A 12,500-nucleotide genomic window follows, 5' to 3' on the forward strand; every position below is an offset into this window, starting at 1 on the left:
TTCTTGAAACAAAGGAGTGTATGCATAATGAAGTAGGGACCTGTGCGGAAATCTTGCCCAAATTCGTCGTACAAATGGCCAACTATGAACTGGGCTGCTGCAGACCTGAGTAAAGAATGGGAAAGGTTCTATCAACACTGCGAATTCACGTTCGGAGGACCGCTCAGCAAATGCACTGAGAAGGAGAAAATATGCAACCTTATGAGCTTCGTCGGCGACAAAGGCCGGGAAATTTACCTTACCTTCCAGTGGGAAACTGTTCGTGTTGGAACAGGAGAAAGTGCTCAAGATGTAAATGAGAGAGACATACTCGAAAGAGTCGTCGGAAAGTTCAAAGCACACCTCGAAGCCAAGAAGAACCCGATTATGGCAGCAGTTAAATTTGACCGAAGACGTCAGTTACAAGGAGAAACCTTTGACTCCTTTGTCACCGATCTTAAGCTCCTGGCGCGTGGTCTGGACATGACTGAGTCGAATAAATTGATTCGGAACGCCATCGCATGCAAATCTCTGGACGAGCGAGTCAGGCAACGCTGCTTGGAGAAAAGTAAAAACCTCACCCTTGAAATGGCAATCGATATCGGTCGGATGTTCGAAGCGACTAAGGATGGAATGCAAGTGATGTCTGGCGAAGACCCTAAAGTGGAGGTCAATAAACTTGCATGGAAGGGGGGCTCGTCCAAAAAGCCCAAAAACAAGGTACCAAAGGAGAAAAATGTGCAAGTTCCAAAATGTGATAGATGTGGATACAATGCCCACAAGCCACATGAAAAATGCCCTGCCAGAAAGGAGTCGTGTAACAAGTGTAAGAAAATTGGACATTTTGCTAATGTGTGCAGAAGCAAGAAAAGCAATGTCAACTTACTAAATGAAATGGACTATCCTGGAGAAGGCTATTCTAGTGATGAGGAGGGTCCTGAAAGTGATGTGCAACTACTTCATGTAGCAAGCCTGGAAATGAATGGCGTCCGTGACAAAACAAAAACCAGTGAAAGTGATGAATGGTGGGAGGTGGTAAAAGTGGGTAACAGTACTCTGCACTGTCAACTCGACACTGGTGCCTATGCAAGTGTTATCAACACTACTCATCTCAAGCAAGTAGCACCCAGGGCCCTGATCAAACAAACCAAGAAGACCCTGGTGTCATACAGCCAACACCGAATCACACCAAAGGGCTACGTCACCCTTCCCGTAAGATTTAAGGACAGAGAGTTAAATGTGAACTTCTATGTCATAGATAGTGAGCAGAAGCCAATATTGTCAGGTGAAGTTTGTCAAGCCCTCAACCTAGTTCAGCGGGTACATAATCTACAGGAACATGTAGATCCAAGCTTAAAGGAGCTACTCAACCAGTATCCAGATTTACTAAGTGCATCAGGAGCCATGCCTGGAACTTACTCCATCAAGATTGACCCCAAAGCAACACCAGTAGTGCATGGACCTCGTAGACAACCTGCAGCACTCCTTCCCAAGATCACAGCGAAGCTTAAGGAAATGGAAAAGGAAGGACACTTAGCCAAAGTTTCACAGCCCACTGACTGGGTTAACTCTATGGTAGTTTCAAGTCGAGGTGAAAAGATCAGGATCTGCCTTGACCCGGGTGATCTCAATAAAGCAGTAAAGCGGGAGCATTATCCAATCCCCACTGTAGAAGAAATTGCAGCCAAGATACCTGAGGCAAAAGTGTTTACAGTCCTTGATGCGAAGAGTGGGTATCTCCAGATGAAACTAGACTACGAGTCTAGTCTACTGACAACAATGAACACCCCAATAGGCAGATACAGATGGTTAAAACTACCATTTGGAATCAAATCAGCTCCAGAGCTGTACCAAAGGGCCATGGATGAAATGTTGGAGGATATTGATCACGCATATGCCATCATGGATGACATACTGATTGCAGGACGTGACATTGCCCACCACGACTCAGTCCTAAATGAAGTTCTCCACCGTGCCAGAACCTACAACCTTAAGCTGAACTTCGAGAAGGTCAAAGTGCGAAAACAACAAGTTCCATATGTGGGCCACATCATCTCAGCAGAAGGCCTTAAACCAGATCCGGAGAAAGTAAGAGCTATGAAGGACATGCCACCCCCCGAAACAAAAGAAGATGTGCGTCGGTTCCTGGGATCTATCCAGTACCTAGCCAAGTTCCTCCCAATGCTAGCTGAAGTTGAAACACCACTGCGGGAGCTGACAAGGAAAGATGTGCTCTTCCACTGGGACAAGCCACAAGCAGCTGCGTTCCAGAAGCTCAAGGATATGTGCTGTGAAGCTCCTCTGTTAGCCTACTATGATGTCAGAAAAGATGTGACCATACAATGTGATGCCAGCAACAGCGCTGTGGGTGCGGTCCTACTGCAAGAGGGAAGGCCAATAGCCTACGCATCCCGAAAACTTCGACCATCAGAGCTCAACTGGGCGCCAATAGAGAAAGAAATGCTGGCCATTGTGTTCAGTACACAGAAGTTCAGAGAGTACATTCTGGGGAAAACAACCCTGGTCCAGACTGACCACAAACCCCTGGAAATGATACTGCGCAAGCCCCTGACAAAAGCACCATTAAGATTGCAGGCAATGATGCTGAGAGTGAGTGGCTATGATCTAAGCGTAGAATACCTGCCAGGGAAGAAGCAAGTCCTCGCAGACACTCTCAGCCGAGCAAGTCTAAATGAGGTTCCACCGGAAGAAGAGGAGATACAAGTAAACATGTTGGAAAGAATCTCCGTGTCTGAGCCAAAGTATGCAGAACTCCAACAAAACACAGCAAATGAGCTTCATGAATTGTATGCTATGATCCAAGCCGGCTGGCCAGACACAAAGCAACAAGTCCCACACAGCATCCGCCAATACTGGGACACACGTGATAAGCTCGCGGTGCTAGATGGAGTAATCTACCGAGGAATGAGAATCGTAGTCCCCCCGTCTATGAGGCCAGCCATGCTGGAAATCATACATGGAACACATCTGGGAATCGTAAAGTGTAAGCAAAGAGCCAGGGAAGCCCTTTACTGGCCCGGCATGAGTGGGCAGATAGAAGACAAAGTCAAGGATTGTACCACGTGCCATGATTATGCCCCTGCACAACAGAAAGAGCCTCTGATGCCGAGCCCTGTTCCGGACCTGCCTTGGGAAAGAGCCGCTTCAGACATTTTCGCCTTTGAAGGTGAACATTACCTGTTGCTAGTTGATTACTTCTCCAAGTTTATTGAGGTGACCAAACTGAAGGATCTGACATCCCTGGAGACCATTGAAGTCCTGAAAGAGCATTTCAGTCGACACGGCATCCCAGCAAAACTCGTCACTGACTGTGGTAGCCAGTACACAAGTAGGGAATTTGACACATTTGCTAAAAGCTACACCTTTGAACATGTCCTAGTAAGCCCGAAGCACCCCAAAGCAAATGGGGAGGCTGAAGCCGCAGTCAAAACAGTGAAATCTATATGGAGAAAGAACAAAGACAAGAGAAAAGCGCTACTAGAGTACAGGGCATCCCCACTTCCAGCAATTGACTTGTCCCCGTCACAGCTCTCTATGGGTCGCAGGCTTCGAACGACACTCCCAATAGCACGTGGTCTATTGGAGCCTGAAACACATAGCACCCAGAAGATAAGAGCAAGAATGAAGCATGGCAAGGACAAGCAGAAGTACTACCATGACCGCCAAGGAACCAAAGAGCTACCACCACTCAGAGCAGGCGATCATGTCAGAGTAAGACCTGAGCCAGGGTCAAAGGAGTGGAGAGCGGCTATCGTAGTCCAGAAACATGCCTTGCCCAGATCATACGTGGTAGAGGTGAGCGGCCGAAGAATCAGGCGTAACAGAGTGGCTCTAAGAAATGACTCAGCCAAGTCTCATATGGAATACCGTAAACGCCATGGAAACATCGCTCAGCAGACAGAACCAGAGCCTGACAAGACACATGCGGCTCCCATGTCCCCAGCAAGCCCACAAGTGGACCCCACTGCACAGGAATACCACTTAAATCCCTCACCTGCTGAGGAAATGCCAGCAGGTGGTGTGCCACCTCCAGCGGACATCGCGGAAGCTAAAGACCCGCCCTTCTATAAGACTAGAAGTGGAAGACAAGTCAGGAAACCAGTCAGACTAGACCTGTAACTAGTTGTTATGTTACAAGGGACACTTTATGAAGCATGAACAATGACAGACACAGATGAATTAATGCTGAGATTATTATTTTATTTTATCCTTTTTCTTTTATTTACAGTTTTCTTTTTAGTTTTAAAGATTGTGATGTGAAGGGGGGGGGGGGGATGTTATGTATGGCAATTATGTATGGCGATACCGCTGGCCATGATCTCTAGTTGTTCGATTATTTAGTTATTGTTTGTTAACCAATCAGAATAAACCACGCGGTCAGTTGTTGATCCAACATGGCGTCTATGTTGTAAGTGTGTATCAAACAGTAAGTTAGAGCGTCGCACCGGTAACGCGAGGTCACGGGTTCAAACCCCGTTGAAGTCCTGAAATTTTCAGGCTTCTCTACGCAATTGCAAAAATTGCGTTCATAACTGCGAGGATCATAGCTTCACTTAATACGAAGTTTGTTCACTATGTTACTTTCCACTGTGTGCGTTTTATTTCTACTGAAGTTGAAATGGCCGAAAAACAAAAAATTCTGACCTTCCTCATTATTCTACTTGAGGGTGACAACCTCAACAGAGTCTTTGCTACTTTTCAGCTGACTTTTGGTTGCGTTATTACCAAAATTTGGGGTGGAAGTGCCCTGTTAAAGGGACCTCAGCCAATTCTCTACCATGATGTCTCCACATTTAACTTCATGAGGTTAACACCTGCCCAATTTTTGGCATTTTCTAATTTAATAACAGTGAAATTAGGAAGAGCTGGCATTGGCTTAGAGAGTCTAGTCATTAGTAAATTTAACAAGACAGCTAATTGATGAAGGCACTTTCTTGCCATTATTTAACCATTTCTAAGAACAAACAAAAGCAATATACTGTCTCCCTGGTTATCCCACTCATAATATTGGGACAAATTGGTTAACAATGGGGTTAACCCTTGACACTGCCCCATGCAGGTGACGACCCAAGATTAAAGAAAATCCAATTTCCTGAAATTTGAATATCTGTGAAGAATGCCCCTGAAGGGGATTTTCCTGAAACAGTGTGAAAAAGCCTGAATTTATAGCATTTATAACCTTTTTGTTTCTAGGAGTACCCATAATATATTGGTTACAATTAAATACTCCTAAGGATAATGCTCTAGTTCTCTGTCATTTTCCCTACAACTGCAGAAAGGAAAATTACAACACATTTGCAAGCTTGGATGGAAATGGTTTTTGTGAGCTTCCAGTTGATTGGGAACACTGTCAATGGTTTCTTTGTGCTTCTTGATTGCAGGATCAATGTGTTTCATTACTTCTTTGTACTCTGGCCTGTCATCAGAAATGGGTGAATTTTCTCCAGGATTATTTGTGATGTCAAAGAGAAGAGGATTTTTGTGGACTGTGACATGATGTCCATGACAAAGGCAAAGTCCTATATCAATGCAGTAGTCAGTTCCTTCACCCCAGTTAGGTGTCATGAGATGCACTTTCCAGACAATGTCACTTTCCTTTGCATGATAACGAACAGCATGAATCTGATTCCCACAATAATGGAAAATAAATTCATGGGATGTATGTTGTGTTTGGTTGGTTAGTAATGGCAACAGATCTTTCCCATCAATAACTCTATCCTTGGGGACATCTCCCCCAACCAATTTGGCAACTGTGGGAAGTAAATCCAAGGTACTGGTGAGCTTGTCAAGAGAAATTCCAGCTGGAATGTGTTTTGGCCATGATACTATGGTAGGCATCCTTAAACCACCTTCCCAACTTTGTCCTTTGCCTATTAACAAATCATTATGGATATTTTGAGACCACCCCATAATTGACAAGCAAAAGGGACATTTAAAACAAAGGGCAATGAAGTGTGGTCAAGTTCACACTGTGGGAAACAACCTTGAGGATGCCTCTTGAAAAAGAGGTGCATTGGAGTGTGATTTTATGTGAATGCAATTTTATAATCCCTATGACGCTTACTTGATCGCCGTTTTTTGACTTTTCATGTAAATATCTAGTGTCTGGAGTGAAGTATTTCAAAAAATTTCCCTTACAGTGTATCCACACATTTAGCAGGCGTTTGATTTATACGCAAAATGTTTTTTGCAGAGCCAGTTGGGCACTGGTAACTAATGACGTCAAAGAAGTAACTTGATCACATCTCTTCAGAAAGAAATGTGCAAAAGTGTAAGAACAGAAGTCTTGTTGAAAATCTAGAGTTTTTTCTTTATAGAAATGTTGGACGATAGTTACCCTTCGAATCCTCGGTTGATTCAGAATCGAATTACATTCTTTACTTCTTTGACGTCATTAGTTACCAGGACCCAACTGGCTCGGTTAAAAATCAAAGGACCGCTAAAACGTGTGGATACACTATGAGGAAATAAATTTTGAAGTACTACACCCCGGACAATATAAACATTAAACAGAAAGTTAAAAAACGGGGAAAAAAATAAGCATTATAGGGACTTGAATTGAAGGATATTGATAAAAACTGGTAAGGTAGATGGCAGGGCTCGAGACTAACTTTTTAGCTCACTAGCCTAGTGGCTAGTATCAGGTCTGATTTCACTAGCCAAATCTAAATTTGCACTAGCCAGTCTCGTCATGTGCAGTTTCATTCATTTGTAAAAACTAGCATGAAAAAATTACCGCATTTGCAAGCACAACTCCTTTTAGTAAATTTTCTCATATTCTCATATCCATCCTCGCAACAGTGGTGCAAATGTGCTGAAGTGTACGGCTTCTCATATTTTTCTCACGAAGGCAAAGTTTCGTGGCCTTGAGCGCAATTCTCACAGAACCGTTGCCAAAACTTTGCAACTCACCAATGCACCGGGGTATGTAAAACGAGGAATAGAGTTTAAATTATATTGTAACATAAGATATGTGTTTTTATCTTTTGATCAAATAAAGACTCATCACTTATTATTATTACTTATAAGCCGTACATAAAACTAAACTGCTCGTTTGGAAGTCTGTGGAAAGGATTTTCCTTCGATTAGAGCTATTTTTTGCGATTGAAATTTTAACCTGAAAACGCCATTCTACGCATGAAGCACAAAAGCTGCGGAATGCGGGAAAATAATATATTAAATTTGGTACGTGTGCTTTATCATCTTACCTCCTCTGTAGATACCCTTCCAACCTCCATGATATTCTCCTGAATTTATCTCCTCTAAATGAGGACCATTGTCAGACGTAAAGTACACAAATGTGTTTTCTTTTAGACCTAGCTTGTCAACAGCAGACATAATCTGACCTACACTCCAATCCATTTCCTCAACATTGTCACCATAGCGACCATGTACACTGTGATTTACAAATGGTCGAGTGTTGAACAGTGCAGTGTGTACTTTTGCAAATGACATATACAAAAGGAAGGGGCCATCTCTGTTTTCTCTAATAAAGTTGACAGCCTCATCTGTAAATCTCATTGTCAAGTTTTCCAAGCTGGTTGGTTGCTCCACGACATCATAATTTTTCAAAACAAAGCAGTTAAAGGGTCCAGTTACCAAAAAGTAGCAACTAATTGAAGTGCCAATCAACAGAGTTATTGTTAGAAGAACAATGAAAGCAGGCTTGCATAATAAGCCTGTTAGGTAACCAACATAGAGTGTTAGTGAAGTAACTAAAATGGCACTGACAACATTGGTTACAGATAATGAGGGATAGACAAGTTGAATGAGATACTGGCCCGGTTCACAAGATCTTATATTTGTCATTGACAGGCCATAAAAATAGTGAAAACCTTGCTTTAAAGGGTGAAAATGAAAATCTTTGGTTGATAAGTGCAGCCCCAGATGCCACTTTCCTATGAAACCTGCAAAAACAAAGGGAAGCACTATGAAACATCTATGGATATGACCAATCACTATACATCTCCCAGTAAGAAAGGTCAACCCTTCTCCTTTCTCCCCCTCCCCTTTACACCAAAAGCTGACCCATTAAAAAATGCATGCCAAAATGATAGTATTGCATTTATGGATTATGCACACACACTCAGCTGAACACCCTTTGCAGCCTCCTTCAGAAAGGTTTTCAACTGAGCACACATGTGTGAGCCACACACACTACACTGCTTGGATCAGCTGGTGAATTAAAATTGGTGACCAGAAAAAAAAAAGTGATTCGAAATAATGAAAACTGGGAATGCATTTTGTTAGATGTTTAACAATATCTTGAAGCTTAGCTTGGTGACCTACCCTGATTACTTACATACAAAACGTAGAAACATTCACTTTTTGGCAGTCTTACAGTAAGGACTTTTGAACCGTGAACACTTGACATTTTTGTGTACATTGTTTTTTTCGACGACGAAGAAATAAAGGCTCTTCCTATGATGTATAGTGTTACATGTATAGCATTTTGTAAGTGTAAAAACACTAAATACTCTTGTCAAAAGGACAAACCCACATTCTATAGTCAATAAAAAAATGTACAAAAAAATAACAAGTGTTCATGGTTCGAGTGTCCTCACTGTAAAGAAAATTTGATTTTTGTCATCTTCCAAACAGCCCTTTCATAATTAACATGTTCCACTATTTTTCTCATACATTAATTTTAATGCCTTCACAAGTTTGTGAAGAACTCATAATATAATTTTTATTCTCTTGTTAAGTTAAGTAGAACTACTTCGAACTACTAATCTCTCTTTGCAAGCCACATAGGGCTAACATTAACCATAACCTGAGCAATTTAAAAGGTCATTTTCCCCTCCACCACCAGATTGTGGAATGATTAGTCTTAGCTAAACTTAGTCTTGAGTCTATTGGGTCTTTCAAAAGAGCTTTATTTTCCTTTTTTAATGTCCATAGGTATAATGTTCTTTATGATTTTGCTCTTGATAGGTTTAATGCGAGAACCCATAATTTACATCTTTTCAGGTGCACAGAATCTCCTAGTTGTTTTTGCGGTTTCTTCAAGGAGACCATTAATATATAAGCACTTTTTTCTTGACTGCCCACCTTATTCTGTCCCTTGAGCAAAGCTGCTCACCTCTGCTGCTCGTATATTTCCTGACAGGTGGTTGTCAATGTCTTTACTACAAATAACATCAGCTTTCTTATTTGGTTTGAATTTACTGTCACTGGAGCAAAATGATGATTTATTTTTTCATGTTCACTCTTTTATAAGGGAAACTAGGCGATTTCAAAAGAATATCTAGCCACCTGTAGGCTTTTCTTTGTCTTTCTGCTGTGTCTCCTCTTAGGGCAAACTTTGCCAACAAATACATTTAGATAAAAAGTAAGAATTTTAATTAAAGGAATTTATTCGCTTTTACTTGGGGCAAACAAGCATCTTACTAATTGCTTGCATTCGTTCTTGTATTGTCTTAACCGAGAGGTGATTGGGTCAAGACATTTGGGTCAGCCAATGTTGAATTATGCTGTCCCCCATCCAGGATTCAAGTTGATCAATATAAAATCATCCTATGAAGTATACGTGTATTGGCAATTTTCTGTGCTCACCTTTGCGAGACAAACTTAACTTTGATTGTAATTTTAGCTTTTTTATGTTGGTATTAAAAAAACAGCGCTGTTCAACAAAGCCAAATTTTTCCCACATTGTTGTTGTGTTTTGCTTCGCAAAGAGAGCGCAGCATTGATAGTGCATAAATAAATACTTTTTAAAAAGAATGGGGTTTTCGAAATTTGAAAAAATGTCAGGTCACTGAATCAGTTTTTATGACATTTTCAAAAAACTGAATTTTGAAGTGTCTTATCATTACCATGGCAACAACTGGGGACTCGTGAACACCCTCACAAATTGCCTGAGAATAGATAGACAATATAAAAACGTTTCCCCACGGACAAAAGACGACAGGATTGTAATCCTCTTTCCAATTCCATTGGAAAGAGGATTACCACTGTTATTACCACTGTTATTACATAACTTGAGCATCCCTAAACCTCTCAAACAAGACGATTCCTCTACACTTGTAGGGGCGTGTCCACGAATGAAGCAAATCTTTTCGAAAGGTTGGAGAGCTTGCGCGCAGCCTAAAAAAGATCAAAGAACGAGGGGAACGACGATAGAATAAGATACACACCGACCTGTTTTGTAGCCAGCAACAGATACAATCTCCGCAATGGTAGTTTCATTTTGAGGCAGCCCCCCTGATGAGCTTGTTCGAAGGAACATTCTGTACTGACCGCTGTCTGACGCAAGTCCGGAGCGAATAGGATATCTTCCGGTCATCAGTGCGGCTCTGTTCGGTGTGCAAACTGAATCAGGATGAACATCGTGCAACAAGCGAGCTCCTCCCTCAGCGAGTCGATCGATGTTGGGTGTTCTGATCGTGTCGTTTCCAAAACAACCCACGTCTGCAATCCCAAGATCGTCCACAAGGAAAACGACGATGTTTGGCTTTGCAGATATGAAGCCAATCACAATAAATGACAAAGTAAGTTTAATCAAAAGGTACTTGTACATCGTGGTTGCAAAAGAATGTCGGGGTGTGACAGTAATCAACGATATCTGGGTATTATCTGTGATAGACTGTCACAGGTGTTTGTTTAGACTTGATATTTACACCGGTAATTTTGAGAGTTCGAGTACATTTTTTTCGAAGGAGCCGTATGGCGAGTGCAATTTGTAGTCTTTGAAAAATATACGAGTGGCTATTTTTTCCAAACTGCACTAGGAAACAACGTGATTATTCACGATAGTCATGAAAAACATCGCGCCAAAATTGCGACACCCAGGGCTAGTATTTGATTGGCTATCTATGGACCAATTTAGGGTGCGTTCGATTGACCGTATTCCGGAATAGGAATAAATGGAATAGAAGTTAGAAATCCTTCGTTTTTACGGAGATTCACATGAAAATTGTCAAACACTTGCTACAATGCTGTTTTAGACATATCTTTATCATTCTTGTTGCTTCAAAACGCCAGACATACCGTTTAAATCATCACTTCACGTATTCTTATTCCGGAATAGGGTCAATCGAACGCGCCTTTAGGGTGCGTTCGATTGACTCTATTCTGGATACTTTTATTACACCCGCATGTAAGACAGACCGATTCAAGAACAGTATTGTATTAAAAGATCCTGTATTGGAAACGTTTATATGTAGATTTGAAAGAATTTATAGACCACTTCACGCCCTTGAGTGCATCATGGGAAATCAGGGCAACAGCGCGGGAAATTTCAAGGTTTGCATGATACGGTAGTTCATAAAAACGATAAAAAGTATTCATCACCCGGGGGGGGGTACTGCCATATATGGGCTATATAGGTATGTGCCGCTGTGAAGGGTATGGTTTTCAAGCAGTTTACTCTAGCATAGGGTATATAAATCAGAGCGTTTGGGTCTAGAATAGGGTATCATTTTTCACGAAACTGACCAGTCGCTTGAAGATTTTATCAAGACTAAGGAAACCAGAAATTCCCGCTCAAAAATATTAAAAAGTCGAGTCGGCAAAGTTTAAATTTGCGCAACTCAGCCTCAACAGTGTCAATAAATGGCTATCATGAGAAACTTCTGGATATTATTAACTCTCAAGTATCGCTATTTAGACGGAAATCGGTGGGAGTTTACTCTAGTATAGGGTAGCAAAATTCAGCTGAACTAGCTCTGGTATAGGCTAAGGGTTCCAGCGGCACATCCCCACCCAGAAATTCCTAAAGTACCCCCCCCCCCCCGGGATTCATCATAGGCAATTTTCAGTGTTTTTATCTTACAAAACAAAACACGTGCTGAAAAGTCAAGTCTGGGGAGTGAAGTTTGATAGAACTATTGTAGTAATCAAATTTATTAAACGAAGTTTCTAACATATATTTCCCGTAATTTTACACAAAATCCAGGTGTAGTATGAAAAAACGGTAATATATAGGAACTTCAGTGAATACCGGTAGATACCGAGTCGAAGTCAATTGAACAGGAACCCATGACCCGGAGCCTACAGCTCCCATACTGGGCCTATGTAACGGCATTTTTACAGACCGATCTATTTTTAGACTATCTTTTCCGGAAAAAACAAAGGCAGTTCCGGTTCGGTGAACCTATGACGTCTGCTTAATTTCTTGTAATTGGTCATCGGGCTCCTGTGGGAGTCTCATTCGCGGGAAATTCAATCTAAAAATAAATCGGTCTGTGAAAACGCCGTTACACGAACACAGTAGAGTTGTCAGTTGTAGGCTGCGGGTCATGAGTTCCTGACTTGAACTTATATGTTTGGTTTATGAAGGTGAAAGTCTTGAAAAGTAGAGTCATGGACAGTTTATTTTCCTTTACATTTTCATACAAACCTTCTTCCTGCTATGTTGCCCTGATTACCCATGACGCAATCAAGAGCGCCAGGAACCCATGACACATGGGTTCTGAGAGCGTGAAGTGGTCTATTCACATTTGCCGAGCGGAGGGAGCAAACTACAAAAAACATTTACTGCCCGCAACGGAAGCTACCCA

At 41.7% G+C, this 12,500-nt stretch overlaps 1 protein-coding gene across 1 annotated transcript; it reads right to left on the minus strand.

The window, feature by feature from the left end:
- Positions 1 to 4,182: 4,182 nt before the first annotated feature.
- LOC138043931 (steryl-sulfatase-like) lies at positions 4,183 to 10,671 on the minus strand. The gene is made up of 3 exons (XM_068890461.1): positions 10,141 to 10,671; positions 7,209 to 7,907; positions 4,183 to 5,870 (listed from the first exon to the last, which is right to left on the minus strand). The coding sequence occupies exons 1-3, from the start codon at positions 10,517 to 10,519 to the stop codon at positions 5,230 to 5,232; spliced, it is 1,719 nt and encodes a 572-aa protein (XP_068746562.1). The 5' UTR covers positions 10,520 to 10,671; the 3' UTR covers positions 4,183 to 5,229.
- Positions 10,672 to 12,500: the final 1,829 nt, after the last annotated feature.

Source organism: Montipora capricornis, chromosome 3 (genome assembly GCF_036669925.1).
Source record: "Montipora capricornis isolate CH-2021 chromosome 3, ASM3666992v2, whole genome shotgun sequence".
Classification (NCBI taxonomy): domain Eukaryota; kingdom Metazoa; phylum Cnidaria; class Anthozoa; order Scleractinia; family Acroporidae; genus Montipora; species Montipora capricornis.